The sequence below is a fragment of the Mauremys reevesii genome, linkage group 16, assembly GCF_016161935.1.
Source record: "Mauremys reevesii isolate NIE-2019 linkage group 16, ASM1616193v1, whole genome shotgun sequence".
Lineage (NCBI taxonomy): Eukaryota > Metazoa > Chordata > Testudines > Geoemydidae > Mauremys > Mauremys reevesii.
In genome coordinates this window covers 13175210-13194843 of record NC_052638.1, presented here as the reverse complement: position 1 = coordinate 13194843, position 19634 = coordinate 13175210, and the positions used below count along the sequence as shown (strand labels likewise).

Genomic DNA, 19634 nt, shown 5'->3' with positions numbered 1-19634 from the left:
ACCAAACAAGGTTCTTTCTGCATGAAGCATTCCTTTAGTGGGACTAAACTGTGCATTCTAGAGAAAGGCAACATTTTGTGCAGACACTAAAGCAGCATGGGCAGTATTAAAAAAACAACACCCCTCATTCATGAATACACCCCTCATTCCCCACACCCCATCTCTGATGGCCAGGAAAACATCTATGCAACAGAAGGCTATAGTGCACTCTACCTATGAAATTCTATACTATTAAAAAAGAGAGTCTGTACACATATGATATACCCTGAACAATTGCTGACCATTTTTTTTCCTCTACTATACACGTTACGTCATTTATCAGAATAAGCTAGAGGGACAAAGTCCTGGGAGAAGTGCCAGTTTTGAGCTCACTGGGAGTTTTGGACATGCAAAGAAAGCTACATGAAACCCTCCATTTGAAGGGAATGCAATAAGCAATATGATGTCTATTGTGTAATTCCTGTCCCAGCAAAGGGAGCTGGAAGTAAGAAGCAGCCAAACCTATGCATACCTGGTCTTCCAGGGTTTATTTTCATGGGCCTATGTCCCTCTCCTCCCAGAGGGTACCGACATAGTGTTACTAGCATCCACCTCCCATTGGCGTGAGTTATAGGAACATGGGTTTTATTCCCCACACATTGGGTCTGTGGGCAATAAGCTTAACGTTCCTGTTGCTGTAGGCAGTTATCTCCCCAGAAGCCATTGCAGAGGCCAGAGGTGCTTTTCAGACAGTGCCAGAGAACACCCTGTGCCCTACCACAGCCTGATGGCAGTTTGGTGCTAATGGGGAAAGGGCTCTGGAGAGACAATTAGCCTCTCAGGCCTCTGAGAGCAGGCACTGAGCCAGCTCACCAGCATGTGAGACTCCAAGAGACACTGGACTCCATGCAGAGCCCAGGAAGAAGTGTGGGATCCCCTGCAAGGGCAGGTCCCTGGCAGCCTATGCAAGCTGGGGGCCCCCAGCCCATAATGCATCAGTAGAACTACACCTCCCAGCATGCCCTGTGGAAGCCAGCCCACAGCCATGGAGGAAGGGTGGAGAAGGGCATGCTGGGAGGTGTAGTCCTTGTGACATATGCCCGCCACATGCACTATTAGGACCCCCCCTACCCCTCACAATAATGTTTTGTTTTGTGCAGGGCTCATTGTTCTAAATCTGTGTCAAGCAAGCTAGCAGTGTCATCCCTTTACTCCATGGCTCATTCAGCACTTTAGGAACCCCCAGCACCAGTTCTATTGAATATCCTAGTGAAAATGGGTACAAGACAATAGGCGCCAATTGTTAACTGTCGCCATGTAGGAGATTCCTACTACTGAATGGCTAGTCCCTGTGGGAGCAGACTTTTTTTTTGTGATCCACAACATTTGATATGACTTGTGCCCAAGTGTCTCTGACACAAGCAAGAAAGATGCACAAAGTCAAGCGTCAATAGAAAAGGAAAGGAGAAAAGCTTAAAGGCAATCAAGTAAGTGCCAAGCAGCCTAGTCTTATGCTACAGTCCATATGTTATGCTGGGCCATATATTACCCCAGAAGCAATCACAGGCATGAGCAGGGGGAGCCAGGGTGCAGAGATCAGATTGCTTGTTTTGAAGGGAGGAGGGTTCCCTGACAGAACGGAACGTTGCCCCCCAAGCCCCTAGATCCCTGGAACCACTGGAAGCCATAGCCATGCCTCTACATTAGCCCCAGGGCCATGTGGTCCTTACCGAGTTGCTAAGAAGGGGAGAGGGAGGGAACAGTTATACAGTACAAATGGGCTCACAGAAGAGCTAACCGTTTGAGGCGCTGGTAGCTTTTCTGCCATTCATTGCTGGCACATGCAAATCCCTGACCTCAAAGAGGTTAGGAGGACAGTAGGGGGATTGTTCTTCTGGCAAGCTGCTTTCCACTCCAAATGAAACGTATCTTCCCACTGATCTAGAAGGGAACGATCAAGCCTTTGCTTTATCGAAATGTGTTTTAATAGAAACTGCACAACAATCTGCTCCAATAGCCGTAGCTGCCATTTTCAAAAGAACTGAAAGAGAATCCTCATGATCCAAGGAGCACTTTATTTCTGAATTTATATATTGTTTTACTCACTGATCCACTCCATCGTAGTCACCACCAATTCCTATTGATTTTGAACCTGCAATTTTCTTTATGTGGTCAAAATGATCTAGAAGAAAATAACAAAGAAAACAATGTCAAAGCACAGGGCAAGAAGAAAATCTATTTCAGACATATTGGTGTTTGGTTAACATGTCTCACAATGTTTAGACAAAGCACTAAGTTCACTTTAAATATGTGACGTCAAAAGATAAATGTAAAACATGGGATAAGATTCAGTGCTGTATGTAACAGGCCCTTGATACTTACTGGTGCTTAACTTGACATTTGTATTCAGTGCAGTACTAGTCATCTTGAGAATAAAATAACTAGACTGATTAAAAGTGACTGGAGGTATATGATTGGCTCACATGCAGGACATTAATTCTCTACAAATATCTTGTCTATAGCAATAGAAATTGCATTACCCCTTATATCCCAACACCCCAGGGGGGTTTCTACTCTCAGACTAACTATTTACAGTCAGGGCTTTTCCTGGGGATTAACACCCAGACCCAGTTAGGATTTAGTTAATGGTCCACTTTGGGCCATCAGTTCCTCTAGCTACTTATTAATGGCCTGTGCCTTGTACTATTGCTCAATAAGTGTAAACTCTAAAAACGACCAGATTTAGATGTGCACTCTAAAGGTATGTATGTTACAAGTCACCGAGTGGCTGTGTTTTACACAATGTGGGGATGGGTGAATGTGTGTATTCCAGCAACAAAGATTCACACTTGAAATGTGTCTCAGACTCGAGAGAAATTTATAGAAGGAATCATTATTCAGAACTGCAGTGTATTAGATGCAAACCTGCCACAGTTGCAACATTCACCACCTCTCTTCCACAGGCCAGCACCTTTTTGTAGAAAGTCACCATCACAATTCCATTGTTCCTTCTCTGAAAGACAGAGGGACGTACTGTGAGCAGCTATTCATGGGCCCTGTGTCATGGTCACTCTCAAGGGATGTGAACGCAGCTCCATCTATAGCCCGTCATTGCCATTCTACATGTGAAGGTCAGTTGAGAACACAAGCTGCTGCCTCCCTATCCCTTATACAATCCGCAGCTGGTGTAAGTCAGCGTAACTCCATTTATTTCAGTGACCATGTCAAACGAATTCGACCTCCTCTCATTGCAAGCATTTCTTTTCAACATGCCAGCAATTGTTCCTACTTTGCAGTCACATACCGAATATAACCCAAAGCCATAGCCTGGGGAGCAAATGCTTAACTTATTGCTTAGAATCTGCTTATGACTAAGAGTGAACTGACTTCCAAGATGAGAGGAAGAGAAGTACACTTTGAATCCTGTATGCGCAGGATTGTCCTGGGCTGGCCAGAAGAGTGAAATCTTTTCAAGTCACTCACCAAACTCTGAAGAATATCATCAGGAACATTTCTTGAGTGGTTACAAACAGAGAAGGCTGAAGAATGACTGAAAATGACTGGTGCTCTGGAGATCCGGAGAGCCATTCTTGCTGTGGAGTCTGAGGTATGGGATAAATCTATCATCATCCCCAAGCGATTCATCTCCATCACCACTTCCTACCACAGATTTACAGACAGTAGTATTAGTACTGTGTTCTGTTAAAGGAGATCGGTTAGCAGATGTATGTGACTAAATACTTACATTCTGCAGCTGTCATAAAAGTGGGTATGGGTCTCTCTACTTGTGTGTTGTTTCTGGCTAGCATAGGCTTCCTAATTGTTTCTCTAATGGGGACACACTAGCACATCAGAGTCTCTTTTTCAATGCTAACTGCAGTTATCACATTTTTAAAAGCTCAGCCTTATATATAAAATATATAGGTCTTGATAATTCACTTTATACTGTATACTTCACTGTATACTTCACTAATAAGTATTGCTGCTAATACAAAATGTTGCAATTTCTTATTCCTTGAGTTTTCAGTGTTCTGAAACAGCTGTGGGAAAATTGTACTAATTTACCAAATTATTTGTTGCATTTTGCCAGATTCTAAGTCACTCATGCCTTAAATAAGCACTTGCAACACTCATGGAAACCAACAGATTTGCATGCACTTCTGAAAGGAAAATTTAACCCAGTTTGCTCATCCCTGCAGTCTGAACACTTGAAAGATCAGGAAGGCTTCCCAGGATAAACTTTTAAACATAACTGAAAATAAAGGAGCATGGGAACCTCAAAGTCATGAGTTTAAACTTATTTAATTTAATTTTGAAGTTAATACCTTGGAAATAAGCCTGAAATCTATTTTCAGACCAAATTTGTGCTTATCAAGTTTTGTAATTTTCTGTGTTATGTGCTGTGTTTTGTGAGCACTGAGCCAGCACTGACGACATTCTTCTACTTTCAGGTTTAGAAATATATATTTGAATAGAGGTGGCCTTGATTAAGTCATGGACCCAACCACCACAGAAATTCTTTTGTGGGAGGAAAGGGAGTTCGAAATCCATATTAGAATTTCTCTGGCCCATCTCTAATGGCAACACAATCAGGCTTTAGAAGCCAATTTGTCCTGGGCACCCTTTAAAGAAATAGTACTTCATTCTATGGAACCACTGCTATGAAGTATTTTGAAACAGGAATGTCAAGAACATATTATAGCTGCTATTTAATGGATTATGTCAAATCCTGAGGTTCTTATTCAGGCAAACTTCCACAGCTTCATTTGAAGTTGGAGTAAAAACTGAGTTAAAGAACCACAGGATTTGGGATAGTTTATATTAAAATTCTACAAGTTTCCATGACTTCCAGCAACCTTTGTGACTTCAGCCTGCAGTAGTTGGGAGCTGCAGGGTCTGTGTGAATCAGGAATTAGAAATATGATTTGCAGGCTTTGGTATTTAGGTCACCAGTTTGAACCCAGCATAGAACGTTACTGCTCAGAAGGTGTTGTGGAAAGAACTGGCACAGTGCAGTTTCCAGTGCCAGATGCCAGAGCGCCAAGCCACCACAGGCAATGGGGTACCCCGCAGCTCCCGGCTGCCATGGGCGGCAGGGGAACTCCTGAGCTCCCATCCACTGTGGGCAGCGGTGGAACCCCACAGCTCCTGACCACCACAGGCAGTGGCAGCACGCCACAGCTCCCAGCGGCAGCAAGGGAATCCCTGAGCTCTCGGCCACTGAGGGCCCCGGAGCTGCAGACAGCAGGGGTACCTCGCAGCTCCCGGCTGACACAGGAGGCAGGGACACCCCCAGCTCCTGGCCCCCATGGGCAGCAGGGGGACACCCAGAGCTGCAGGCAGCAAGGGTACCCCACAGCCCCCAACTGCTGCAGGCGGCTCCTAGCCCCTGCGCAGCTGCCGGCTTCAGGCAGTGGGGGGACCTGCAGATCCCCATTTTGTCCCGGATATTTTTAGTAAAAGTCAATGACAGATCACGGCTTCCGTGAATTTTTCCTTTTCCCCCGTGACCTGTCTGAGACTTTTACTAAAAATATTGGTGACACAATCTTAGCCTTAATCTTGATTTATCAGTTCCTGCAACCTATTACTGTACCTCAAGTCCTGAATACTCCCATCCTCTGCCCCTCAGCATATCCCATTCTGGGAAAGTTCTACAGAATTTGATAGGGACACAACCCACAAGGTTGTGTAGACATTTACTGAATTGCTACAAACAGAGAAGGCTGAGGAATGACGGAACATAGACAGTTTAGTAGAGAGAAATCCTTTCTGTAGGATGGGGAAAAGTCTATAGAATTATACAGTAAGAATACAATTTTTATTACATACCATAGGACTATGTATCAGAGGGGTAGCCGTGTTAGTCCATATCCACAAAAACAACGAGGAGTCCAGTGGCACCTTAAAAAGTAACAGATTTATTTGGGCATAAGCTTTCGTGGGTAAAAAAACCCACTTCTTCAGATGCATGGAGTGAAAATTACAGATATAGCATTTATGCCCATATCTGTAATTTTCACTCCATGCATCTGAAGAAGTGGGGGTTTTTAACCACAAAAGCTTATGCCCAAATAAATCTGTTACTTTTTAAGGTGCTACCGGACTCCTCGTTGTTTTTATAGGACTATATAGTCACAGTCTCTTTACATATTTTACTCTCTCTCTACTATTAAGTTCTGAATCCCCCATCTCAAGGCCATCTACAATTTATAGTAATTAAATCTCTTAAGACACGAGTTATTTATTTATTTATTTATTTATTTATTTGAAAAGCAAAGGACCAGAATCTTTGAAGGTGTTAATGAGAGAAAAGTTTGCATAGGTTGCCATTGAGGAAAGATTCTTACTTTGCCAAATGAACTCAGACCATTCACATTAGGATAAAAGTTATGTACTTGCTTTGATGAAGATTCTGCCCTTCAAAAAGAAAACATGTAAGAAACCATTGCATTATTCTAGTGAGTTAGATCCAAACAATCAAATTTCACACGAACACAGTAAAAAACCCTCACCCTGAAGTCATATAGCTGAGTTTAAAGATAAACATAGCTCTCATTCATGCAATGTCATGCTTCTATCTCACTCCTAGACATTAGTCCTACAGGTCAGAATTAGTTCACATGGGTGAGGCACTTTGAGGAAGTGCGTGCTGTCTAATGCTGCAACACTTCTAGGGGTCACTAGCAGACTTCAGGGCTATCAATCTGGTATCTTTCACCAAAACTAAGTTCACTTTTAAAATTGCACCCACGCCGTCTGACCAGGGCCAGTTTGGGTGAGGAGGAAAAGGAATTACAGCAGTGCAATAATGTGGTGATTCTTAGGCCTGAGTGCAGCCTGGGCACAGGTTACTTTTGAAATGATATAATGAAGAATGCTTTTGTTGACTTATTTCTTGTGGGTGTTACAGCACAGGTGGGTCTTTAGGACTAATCAGAGAGTGGTGGTATTCAGGAGCAATTCCAGAAGGACAATCCATGTCCATGGAGACAGTGTAGAAAGATATGACAATGGCTCTGTAAGAAGTGGATACCGGATGTTGAGGCTGGCATCAATAGCCAAACAGAGGAAACTGGAGGGCAATTTGTCAGAACTAGATCAGTAGGAAGGAACAGTGTTATGCAGGGCAATTTTCTACTGTTAGCTGTTCGTCGCCCCTATATGGGTCTGTGTGAATCAGGAATTAGAAATATGATTTGCAGGCTTTGGTATTTAGGTCATCAGTTTGAACCCAGCATAGAACGTCACTGCTCAGTAGGTGTTTGTGGAAAGAACTGGCGTAGTGCAGTTCCCAGTGCCAGATGTCTACATCACAATTAGCTCCCTCAGTAAAGAATCCTAAGCCTGAAAACGTGTGGACACCTCTCACACCATGACAGGAGTGTGGCAATGACATTTTCCTTGCTGGACAATTTGTGGACAGAGGACTTAAGGCTGACCCTAGAAGAAGCTGCAGGATGAGGGGGGCTCTAGGCAGACTTAAGGGCTGATGTATAACTGCGGGTTAAAAAAGCATTGCTCATCACCACTAGTGTGGTGGAGGGAGGCATGACAGCAAAGTCTTCCAGGAGATGGATCAATCTGCTTCTTACTGGGTATGTACAGGAGGGGTGTGCTTGGCCAGCAGGTGGGACACGCAATAGGTGTGTGATATGGAGGTATGTGAACTGAGCCCCAGCCCACCCACCTGCAGTACACAAGCCTTCACAGCTACACATGTGGTACGTGATTGGGGCTGGCCGAAGAGGAGAGTCTCCAGTGCCATCAAGAGCTGAATTCACACACGGCACTCACCACTCCAATAAGGAATGTATGAAGTTAGCTGGATCGCCCAGAAAACCCTTTCTTACCGCCTTTCCTGCCTGTAAGGAACTTTTTACCAGTCTCAGTAACATTCCTTCCAGAAGAGAAATGTGTCAGTTACATCCTGTTCTAGTTTTCTCACAAAGCAATGGAGATGATGGCTTCCCTGTATTTATTTTGCCAACAAACTAAAATAGATCCCATGATGTCACTGAACTCTCAAGTGGCAGACAGATTCTCCTTCTTCAACCCACCACATAACAAGTGGACCTATCCAAAGGACATCAGTCACCCTTCAGCTCCTCCACCATCAGTCACAGATAGCAGTCTCCCACATTGTTCAAACCAATTTTGGCCCATCTTAAAGCTGCCATCCCTTTGCACTGGAAAAGTAAGCGTTACAGAAACAAGTGCACATCAGTTACCATGGAGTATTGCAGGTGTGCGTTAAAGACATGTACCGAACACCCAGGTCATAATACATCCTTAGCGTTGCGAGACTGCTGTCAATGGAATGGCCACCTTCTATTCCAATCAAGCATGCTATCTTTTTACTATCAGCAATACCTGGAGTTTAAAGGGAAGATAAACGCCACAGTAAATTGAAGACAAAGACTTAGAGCTATCTGCACTGAGCAGCAGACAATCATTTCACAACCATAAATGTCAATACTACCATTCTTAATATGCAATGTGTGATATGCCAAGTACTTCATCTCACATATGTTCCCGCCTGCAGTCTCATTAAAGAAACATTTTCATTATAAAAAAGTATCACCTTGAGAAGTATTAACAAGTTCAAGTTCTGGATAGATTTGACACATCCTCTTGACAACATCAATCTGCTCTAGGGTCAGACGCACAGCATCCTTGTTCTGAGCGCTGCACAGAACATACACTGACCAAAACTGAAAAAGAGACATTGATAGGCCAAACAACAAGTTCATGGACTTCATTATCAGCAGAATCATAAATAAAACCACTTCCTCCTTGGCAATTTGTTGGGGAGCTTTCATCACTGGGAAATCCCAAAGGAACACCTAATCTGACTAGGGGCACACTCTCCGATAATAGGCTCTTAGCAACCCCAATCACTCACACAGTCTTCCAAGGACAGGAGGCTAAGACAACTTTTTAATTCGGTTGCTGTAAAAATAATACATAATACTTTGGATAAGTAGAGCTGGATTCTGCAAAGGCATTTTAAAGTCTGGCAAATGCAAATATATGAACGCTTCTGTAGCCATGCAGTTTTCCCTTTTTTCTATCATGGGCTGAATCAAAATCCCAGATCTGAAACACCTCTTCTAAACTACGGCACATCCAAAATCTGGATGTGTGTCTGGATTTTGCTCAGATCCATCTGTACAACGAGCAGTATAAATATTCTAAGAGATCCATGTCATAGCACCAACAGTACATACCTGAGCTCCGACATGGCCAGACTGAAGTTTCTGAATGTTTGTGAATGTGGTGTTGAGAATTTTTAAGTTGATTTTACTTAGTCTGTTTTGGTACAATATCCTCAGTCGTAATGGAAGGTCATTGTGCCTAAGTAGTAAAATAAATAGCATTAATGATACAAACAAGCTTGTCCTTTCCTAATATCTATCTATCTATCTACTTTTAGTTCCCCTTGAAAGTTAACTGCCAACACCCTTGCAACAGTTCTCTAGAGATTGGAGAGGTTGCAAACATGACAAAAAAAATTGAATCAGGTTGAGTGGCTGAGGGGTACACTTTAAGCACCATCTTACCAAAGCTATTGCTCCCAAATTATTATAAACCCCACCCACTTTTCTCAGACCACTTTAAGCACTGCCTCGCAGTGAGGTTTGTTTGGAGCTAACTGGGTCTGTAGATGAGGGGAAAGCAGTGGATGTGTTATTCCTTGACTTTAGCAAAGCTTTTGATACGGTCTCCCACAGTATTCTTGCCAGCAAGTTAAAGAAGTATGGGCTGGATGAATGGACTATAAGGTGGATAGAAAGCAGGCTAGATCGTCAGGCTCAACGGGTAGTGATCAACAGCTCCATGTCTAGTTGGCAGTCGGTATCAAGTGGAGTGCCCCCAAGGGTTGGTCCTGGGGCCGGTTTTGTTCAATATCTTCATTAATGATCTGGAGGATGGGGTAGACTGCACTCTCAGCAAGTTTGCAGATGACACTAAACTGGGAGGAGTGGTAGATACGCTGGAGGGTAGGGATAGGATACAGAGGGACCTAGACAAATTAGAGGATTGGGCCAAAAGAAACCTGATGAGGTTCAACAAGGACAAGTGCAGAGTCCTGCACTTAGGACGGAAGAATCCCATTCACTGTTACAGACTAGGGACTGAATGGCTAGAAAGCAGTTCTGCAGAAAAGGACCTAGGGGTTACAGTGGACGAGAAGCTGGATATGAGTCAACAGTGTGCCCTTGTTGCCAAGAAGGCTAACGGCATTTTGGGCTGTATAAGTAGGGGCATTGCCAGCAGATCGAGGGATGTGATCATTCCCTTCTATTCGACATTGGTGTGTCCAGTTTGGGGCCCCACACTACAAGAAGGATGTGGAAAATTTGAAAAGAGTCCAGCGAAGGACAACAAAAATGATTAGGGGTCTGGAGCACATGACTTATGAGGAGACGCTGAGGGAACTGGGATTGTTTAGTCTGCAGAAGAGAAGAATGGGGGGGGATTGATAGCTGCTTTCAACTCCCTGAAAGGGGATTCCAAAGAGGATGGATCTAGACTGTTCTCAGTGGTACCTGATGACAGAACAAGGAGCAATGGTCTCAAGTTGCAGTGGGGGAGGTTTAGGTTGGATATTAGGAAGAACTTTTTCACTAGTAGGGTGGTGAAGCACTGGAATGGGTTACCTAGGGAGGTGGTGGAATCTCCTTCCTTAGAGGTTTTTAAGGTCAGGCTTGACAAAGCCCTGGCTGGGATGATTTACTTGGGGATTGGTCCTGCTTTGAGCAGGGGGTTGGACTAGATCACCTCCTGAGGTCCCTTCCAACCCTGATATTCTGTGATTCAGTGACACTTCAGCAGGGGGTCCTTCACTCGCTCCGGGTCTTCGGCAGCACTGAAGGGCCCGCTGCCAACGTGCCACTGAAGACCCGGAGCAAGTGAAGGACTCACCGCCAAAGTGCCGCCGAAGAACCGGTAGGGAACCGATTCCTAAGATTTTGGCAGCTCACCACTGCACAAGCCCCTCTTTCCATCTTATTCTTCTAGCTCTCGTCCCATCTCCACTCTTTCTCTTCAGATGTTGGATCTGCAAATAGCAGCCATGCTATTGGCAGGCAAGTTGGATTTTAGAATTTTATTTGAGTTAGTGTAACCCACACACCTCTTGGATGTGGCGTTCTGTCCCATCTACTGGTGCCGAGATTACTTAGGGTACGTCTACTCTACCCACCGAATTGGCAGGTAGTGATCGATCTAGCAGGGATTGATTTATCTGCCGTCGACTCCTGCACTCCACCGCGGCGAGAGGCGGAAGCGGAGTCGACAGGGGAGCGGCGGCAGTCAACCCCGTGCCGTGAGGACGTGAGGTAAGTCGATCTAAGATACGTCAACTTCAGCTACGCTATTCTCATTGTTGCTGAAGTTGCGTATCTTGGGTTGATCCCCCCCTTCCCCCCAGTGTAGACCAGGCCTTAGAGAAAGAGATTAATGAATCTGCTCTACAGCCTTAGCTAACAGCTCATGCACTAAGCTCCAGAGGTCCCCAGTTTGATCCTGCCCACAGACAGACCAGGGTTTCTCAACAGCACAATAGTATTTGAGTGCTAGAGTGACCCCTTTTCCTTTAAGTTCCTGGATCAAGTCTGGGGTGGGCCATCCGGGCCCCTGCCAAAGAGGGCGCCATGCGCAGGGTTTGGATTGCCACCTGACCTGCTGAGGGCCAGCTGGGCTAATGGAGGCGGCAAGCAGGCAGGCGAGCAGCAGCGCTAGGGGCTGGGGGGCAGTTGGATGACCCTCTTCACATGTGCTGTTTCTGTCCTCCCCACATACACTTCCTCCCCGGAGCCCCCCGGGCCACTCCGGAACGGGAGCATCCTCCTGTCTGCTGGTGTCGGGGGGGAGGGAGGATTGATGTCGAGGTGTCCCCTTCACCCAATCTGTGTGTGTGCTGCTGCCTCTCTGGGTCTGGAGCTCCTGGGGGCTGCTTGTGTCTGAACAGGAGCCTTCAGGCTCCTGGCCCCGAGTGCTTTCTTAAAGAGACAGCGCACGCCTACACGCAGGCACACACACATTCCCAACATAACACCCACTGTTTGTGTGTGTGTGTGTCTGTCTCTCTCTCACACTCACACACACACACACAGCACCAGGGCTCCCTGTATTCAGGTCACTTCCCCACCTGGGCTGTGCTGAGGCATCAGCAGCTGCTGCTCTCCTGCCCTCCCCTTACGCAGCCCAGGGGGTTCACGGGGCAGAGCAGCAGCAGTCCAGTGGGGGAGCCGGCAGCAGTGCCAGCTGCTTTGTGCATCCAGGTGGGTCAGTTTCCCCACGTGGGTGCAGGAAGGGGGTGCAAGGGTTAGGGGGGCAGGAGAGCGGTACAGGGGTTGGGGTGAAGGGGGCACAGGCAGTGGTGAGCTGGAGCCGGTTCCCACAGGTTCCCAAGAACCGGTTGCTAAAATTAGACCTCCGTGGAGAACCGGTTGTTAAAGGGCCAGGGAGTGGGCAAAGAACTCCGGTCCGGGGGCCGGACCATCCTGTTGCTCCCAGGATTCCCAGCTGGGGAGGCTGAGGCTCCCCCGGACCTTCCCCCGCTTCCCCCCAGCTGCAGCATGGCCAGCCACCGGCACCAGCTGGGCAGCTCAGCTGAGATCTGGAGTCGTCCTGCTGCCACTTTTTGAATGGCCCAGCAAGGTGTGTGGGGGGGGGGGCTGCTGCAAGCTCCAGGGCTGGCCAGAGGGGAGGGGAGGGGGCAAGTGGGGCAATTGACCAGGCCCTGCAGGAGCCCCCAGCCCCTCCACCCCTTAAATCAGAACTTTTTATAGGAAACCGGTTGTTAAGATTTTGGCAGCTCATCACTGGGCACAGTGCAGGAGTGAAGGGGGCACAGGAAAAAGGTTCTGGGTTTGGGGTGAAGGGGGCACAGGAGAGAGGTTCAAGGGTTGGGGTGAAGGGGGCAAAGTGCAGGAATTGGGGGCAGGAGGGAGGTGCAGGTGTTGGGGGGAAGGGAGGGTGGGGACCAGGGACAATGGGGGGCACCATGCCCATGGGGGCCAGGGCACCAAAATGCAAGTTCACCCAGGGTGCCATTTTCCCTAAGGCCAGCCCTGTCTTACCAAAGCTATTGCTCCCAAATTATAATAAACCCCACCCACTTTCCTCAGCCCACTTTAAGCACTGCCTCGCAGTGAGGTTTGTTTGGAGCCTCACTTTCTGTCACAAATTTCATTCCTCACAGATCTTTTTTTCTGCTGTCCTGAAGGTTTTTCCCCTTTCACTCCTTGATGCTGAAGTTTCTCGCACAAGCCCCTCTTTACACCTTATTCTTCTAGCTCTCTTCCCATCTCCACTCTTTCTCTTCAGATGTTGGATCTGCAAATAGCAGCCATGCCATTGGCAGGCAAGTTGGATTTTCTAATTTTATTTGAGTCACAGCACAATAGTAATTGAGTGCTAGAGTGACCCCTTTCCTTTCTGTTCCTGGATGAAGTCAGACTCAACACAAACAATGTTCCTCTGAGCTGCCTGGGCATGCTCTCATATCATGCTTTATAAACATATACATAACGAAGTAAAGTTATAACTGAAGAAGGGTATCATAAAACTATAGAAAGGAGATGGTAGAATTGCGTAACACAAAAGTAGATAAACGCTGAAATTCCCCCTGAAGACTAATGCAACTTGATCCAAAGGAGTTTATAAATAGCCTTTGAATTCAAATTGAAAATGTCTTCAGAGTGATAAGCTAATGCAATGAGACATAAATGCTGTGCCACAGGTGCTGTTTACATCTCTGATCTTCAGAACCTGCTAAGATCCACTGACGTGCAACAATGGATGGGCCTCTGCTTTTAGAGCCCAGGGTGAAATCAGAATTGGTTGTGCTGCTCAGGCAGGGCCAGATTAATGCAGGGATTTAGGGGCTGCAGCCCAGAGCCTTGTGCTAAGGGGGGCCCTAAAGGCCCACAGGCCAGATGCTGCCCACTTCTTCTTTTCATCCGGCCCATGGCAAGTCTCTGCGCTGCCAGCCGGACACCAGTCCCCGAGCCTCGGCGCTTGCCCCAACCCTGGGCTGGAGCCATGAGCGCCAGCTCACCACTGTGCCCCTGCAGCCCCTAGGTGAGGGGTGTTCAGGGAATCTCTGTGTGCTGCCCCAGGCCCCAGCGCTGGCTCCGCAGCTTCCATTGGCCAGGTATCGCAGCCAATGGGAGCTGTGGGGGCAGCGCCTGTGGGGACGGGCAGCATGCACTGTGCAGAGCGGCCTGGCCCCTCTGCCTAGGTGCCAGGCATGCTGGCCACTTCAGGGAGCAGAAAAGTGCAGAGCCAGGGCAGGCAGGGATCCTGTCTTAGCCTTGCTGTGCCACTGACCAGGAGCTGCCCGAGGTAAGCGTCTCCAAGGCAGAGCCTGCAACCCACACCCCCTCCTGCACCCCAACCCCCTGTCCCATCCCTGGACCCACCCCAGAGCCCACCCCCCCAAGATGGAGCTGCACCCCCTCCCGCACCCTAATCCCCTGCCCCTGCCCTGATCCCATTCCCCCACTCCAAACCCCCAGGGGCCCCACAAAATCTAATAGCCCCGGATCCACAGGAGAGTTAATCCGGCCCTGTGCTCAGGGTTTACAGGTTTTAGCGCTTAGTCTCCCATTGTAACAGGCAGAGGATAAGGAGGGGGCTTAAAATACACGAATATTTGTTTACAAGGATTGAACCTGAAAACCTACCACTGAAGTGTTCAGTTTGCTAGATCCATATTTTTCAGATTTTCAATAATTTGTGGTGAATGGTTGGTTTTCTTGTTGCATCTTGTAAGTGATCTAGGATGTTCACTATAAAGTACAGTTACATTTAATATGCTTTGCTAGTCTTAAGTATGTGTATGTAAGGAAACAGAGGTTTTTTTATGGTATATGGGAAGGGGTGAATTAAAGGTTTTTGGCTGGTTTTCAAGCTATTTGATGTAACTCTTCTCCAAACAAACAATATATATATATTATTACATGTAACTTAGCATCTCCCCATAGTCCCTACAGAACCCTTTCTTAGTCTACTAGCTGCATAACTTGGTCTTGATCCATCTACCTTCCATGCCTGCACATAGGGTATATTGAATACCTAAGGATACCTTATGTTTTGGCCACCATTTTAGAAATATTAACCCTGTTAATGAATGTTACCAAGGTGTATTGAAAAAAAAGACATTCTACATACCCGTCAATTAGAGGGGCTTGCTTCATTAGCTCAACAGCCCTTTCTCCAACAGGTTTCTCAGTTCTGAAAGCCAAAACATCAGAGATGAGCAGCCACAGGAACAGCGTCATAGGATCTCTCTTCATTTCCACAAAGACGTTAACTAGAGAAGAAGGCTGCCACCACAGAATGTTGGTTATGAAGAAGAGGTAAATTTCCAGTCTGCGAAGGTTCTAGACTTAATGATTTTGGCAGAACTGCTGTGTCTCTGTCATTGGGAAGGCACAGGTGGTGAAGGAAGTTCTGAAGACAAATAAAAGGAACGAAGAGAGTAAGAAAGGAGATTAGATGTGGATGATGTTCATGGTATTCAGTCCCCTTTTTCTAAGTAAGAGCTTAAGACTTTTGATTGTTGCTCGAAAGTTGAGCAGCAGATATTTGCAGTTACCCCTTCCTTCCAAACACTGTTGCTACCAGCTGAAATTAAAGGAAGTATTTACCCATTTTGCTGCTGGAGGAAATGGGTGGACCTGGATTTTCACCTACCAACTAGTAATTACATGTCCAAAGCGTGTAGCCAAAGGTATGTATCTAGTTCCCATTTGAAAGTGGAAATTAACTGTTTTGCATGTACAAAGTTTCCTTTGAAACTTTCAGTGAAATTGTCCACCAAAATTCCAAGTCTCATTTGAAAGCAAGCTCTTTATTGTATAAAAAATAAACCCACTGCAATGACTGAAGCAATAAACCCACTGTATAGAGTGTATTTTCTGAGTGAAGCAATCTGAATGCAATACTTTCATTATGACATAGTTGAGTAACCAGAGCACAATCTGAAAGGGTCAATTTGTTCTTTTAAATGTATTTCTATTAAAGAGAGTTGAGCATGGAATCCTGCTAAGAAATAATGTGAGCATTCTTCCCTACCTTTTGTATAGAAATCCAGATAATAGTGATACTTAAGCACTTCTAAGCATCTTTGAAGTGTGAATCAGAAAGCATTTTACAAACATTAACTATACCTGACAGTATGATATAAATATTAAACCTGTTAATGGGTGAAGATGCCATTGTAAGGAGGAAAGAATTTTTCCAGGATTGAAGTCAATGGCAGAGCTATGAATAAAACCCAAAAGATTCCTGACCACTGTTCCCTGCTCCAACAATACCACATGTAGGACATCACAGTGCTGGTGTTGTCAATCACAGGCATTCAAAAAATCATGAGTCAAGCCCCAAAAGAGTATGAATTTTTTTTAAAATGGCTTTTTATTTGCCTTCTGGTTTGTGAGCCTTCATTGTTTGTATTCTTAAGCTTTTCTCCACAACAATGAAAGCTAGAAACAGCTCTCTCATTAATAAAGTAAGATGTTTTCATGGAATCTCATGACTCCAGCAGCTGTGGCTTTAAAAAAAAACAACACACACACCTTGGGAGGTATATGATAAAATCACAAGGGTTGGCAACAGATTTAGGCTGGATGTAGGAATTAGTGGGTGGGTTGTAAGTTGCCTGTGTTGTGCAGGTGAACATAACATAAGTACTGTCTTACTGGGTCAGACCAATGGTCCATCTAGCCTAGAACCCTATCTCCAATAGTGACCAATACCAGAGCTTCACAGGGAGCATACAGAAAAAGGAAGTTTTGGAGAGATCCACCTTGTTTTCCCCTCCCAGCTTCTGGCAGTCAGAAGTTTAGGGTCACCCTGAGCATGACATTCCATTCCTGACTATCTTGGCCCATAGTCATTGATGGACCTATCCTCCAGGAACTTATGTAGTACTTTTTGTTTTTAACCCAAGTTATACTCTTGGCCATCACAATATCCCTTGGCAATGACTTCCACAAGTGAATTATGGATTGTAAGAAAAAATACTTCCTTTTCTTTATATTACATTTGCTGCCTATTAATTTCATTGGGTAACCGCTGGGTTTTGTATTGCGGAAAAGGGTAAATAAACACTTCTCTGTTCACTATTTCCCCACATACATGCTTTTATAGATCTCTATCATATACGCCCTTAATTGTCTCTTTTCTAAGATGAACAGCCCTAATCTTTTTAGTCTTTCCTCATATGGAAGCTGTTCCATAACCTTGACTATTTTTGTTGTCCTTCTCTGAACCTTTTCCAATTCCACAGATGTGCAGTTATGCAAACCCAATTTATGCGAATCCGGACTTACGGAAAAAGTTCCATAAGTTCCATATGCTTTTTTTTTTGCGCATGTAATTGTCAGGTATACATTCCCAACTTATGTAAAATTTGACTTACGCAAGGCATTCCGGAACAGAAGTCGGGGAGCGTCTCTATAATTTTTGAGACAGGACAACCAGAACTGGATACAGTATTCAAAGTATGGGTGCCTCATGGATTTATATAGTGGCATTATGGTATCTTCTTTCTTATTTTCTGTCACTTTCCTAATAGTTCCTAACATTCTGTTAGCCTTTTTTACTGCTGCTGCACATTGACTGCAGCTGCTGCAGTTTTCAGAGGACTATTCACAATAATTCCAAGATCTCTTTCTAGAGTCGCAACAGCTAATTTAGAACCCATCATTACATATGAGTAGTTGGGATAATTTTTCCTATGTGCATTACTTTGCACTTATCAATGTTGAATTTCATCTGCTCAAACTAGTTAGTGGTCTCTCCTGGTCTTAATATTTCAGTTACTATAATTGAAAAATTAAAGAAAAAAAATTTACTTGGTGCATTTGATGGAATTTCCTTTCTCGTCTATATCACTCTCTCCTGCACAATCTGTTTCCCCTTTATGTGAACCTCCCAGAGCAACAGGAGAAAAGATCCCCTTATTAAACAGATTAATAATTATAAAAACCACAAAACTGGAGCTCCAGAGACAGCTGCAGTCCCAGACATAAATTTAAATCATTTTAAATTAATTAACTAAAGTTATTGTTTTCATTTTAATAGAACTTTAGATTACAAAACCCAAATTGAACAAAAGTGAATAGATTTGTATCCATTGAATTACAAAACATTCCAGTGACAACAGTTTGTTGTTATAAGATTTTGAGATATTTCTAACCCAAACACTGCACTATTTTGCTGATGTATCACATTGACTGGAGTCTGAAATAAAAAAGTTGACCAGCTTATTTGGATTGTCCAAGTTCAGAGGAATGCAAGATGATTAAATAAGAATCTGAGGGTTATTTAAAAAATATGTTTGTTTTTAATAATGTAAGGTGCTGTTAGCTCAGTTAGAACTTTTAAAAACTCTAATTTAACCCAACACTATCCCTTTAATATGTGCTCTCTGCTGAAAGCAAAAGAAGAGTTACATTTTATTCTTTCCACGCTTATTCTCTTTTGCTAGATTTCTACAGAACATTGAGCAATATGCTGGTGGTCCAATACCCACTCTTCCAGACTAACAGCTGGCAGTCTGCTCCCAAACTTGCCTTCCAAAATCAAATTCATGCAGATAAAGATTATGTGCAGAACCTATTCTGAATATTACCTTTAGGTTCACAGTGGTACCACTGGCCCTTTGGGCTTGGAAAGATGCCAGCTGCTGTACTGGTAATTTCCTTTTTCTTTGGCAGATTCCAAATATGTTTTTTCTTTGGATGAACTAGCACGGTCCTTTTCCATGCCAGAAGTGTGTGAAACTGTACAGTAAACACAAGCTTGCAGGCACTTGGAAAGCTGCCAAACATGTGGATGGAGCGATACTACAGTATCTGCAAATGAAAAACATGCTTATTGGAAAAATAACGCCTGATGAAGAACACTTTAATCGTCACCTCCCAGAGGAGTAACCCTGCCATGACCACCTGGTCCAGGCCAGCAGCTACATGACCCTGTCTAGTGACGTTCGTTCCCAGAATAACCAAGCACAGCCTGGGCTGCTTCAAAAGCGAAAAAAAAAACAGCCAGTCTGTGTTTAACAGCCTGAATATAGTGCCACCGTTATATTGATTAAATCCCAAGCACCGTTCCTTTGGGGAGCACCAAATTCTGCTCGCTTTAATCACAGGAGAAGCCCTCACCATTCCCTTCTCCTCATTCCAATCTCAAAGAACTCCCACTACTGTACCAGGTTTGTCTAACCATTCTCCAACACAGGCCAGCCAGTCCCTGGAAATCCTCTGGATTTTCACAGGGTTGGTGCCACAACTTACAGAAGAAGCAATCTTTCCCCCATCTGAGCTACAGCCACAGAAATCTTCCCATGTTTCTCCCATTTTAACTGGCCTTTCTACTCTGCGACTCAAGAACCTCTTAGTACCAACTGGAAGAGGCTCAGAAAGGGCACAGAAGGGTTACAGGAAACTCCTGCATCCGGCGCATATATTGTAATTCACCGAAGAGTATCATCGGATGTTTCAGAGAAAAGCTGGTTCCACTCTGGTCACTAGTATCATTATACAACATCTGTAAGTGTGTTTTGTGAAGAGTTATGTATATACACTGAAAATTAAATTCTTAACGTCTGTGTCTAGAGACTGGTCAACAGC

At 44.9% G+C, this 19634-nt stretch overlaps 1 protein-coding gene and 1 non-coding gene across 18 annotated transcripts in view; both read right to left on the bottom strand.

Moving 5' to 3' along the window:
- Positions 1-19634, bottom strand: part of LOC120384298 (dipeptidase 2-like) — a 100578-nt gene that overhangs the window by 26196 nt on the left and 54748 nt on the right. For 9 of the 17 annotated variants that reach the window (XM_039502779.1, XM_039502785.1, XM_039502780.1 and 6 more), the window contains 8 exons: positions 15166-15447; positions 9210-9336; positions 8564-8693; positions 8211-8352; positions 6330-6399; positions 3463-3639; positions 2905-2992; positions 2086-2161 (listed from right to left, as the gene is read on the bottom strand). In XM_039502779.1, the coding sequence (XP_039358713.1) occupies positions 2086-2161; positions 2905-2992; positions 3463-3639; positions 6330-6399; positions 8211-8352; positions 8564-8693; positions 9210-9336; positions 15166-15290 (935 nt within the window). In that variant the 5' untranslated portion in view covers positions 15291-15447. Of the gene's footprint in view, positions 1-2085; positions 2162-2904; positions 2993-3462; positions 3640-6329; positions 6400-8210; positions 8353-8563; positions 8694-9209; positions 9337-15165; positions 15448-15644; positions 15718-18634; positions 18858-19634 lie in introns of those variants that run through there. The other 8 variants (XM_039502775.1, XM_039502773.1, XM_039502786.1 and 5 more) reach the window with 2 other exon arrangements.
- Positions 606-733, bottom strand: LOC120384878. The gene has a single exon (XR_005589153.1). It is a non-coding gene; the product is annotated as a small nucleolar RNA ACA64 (small nucleolar RNA).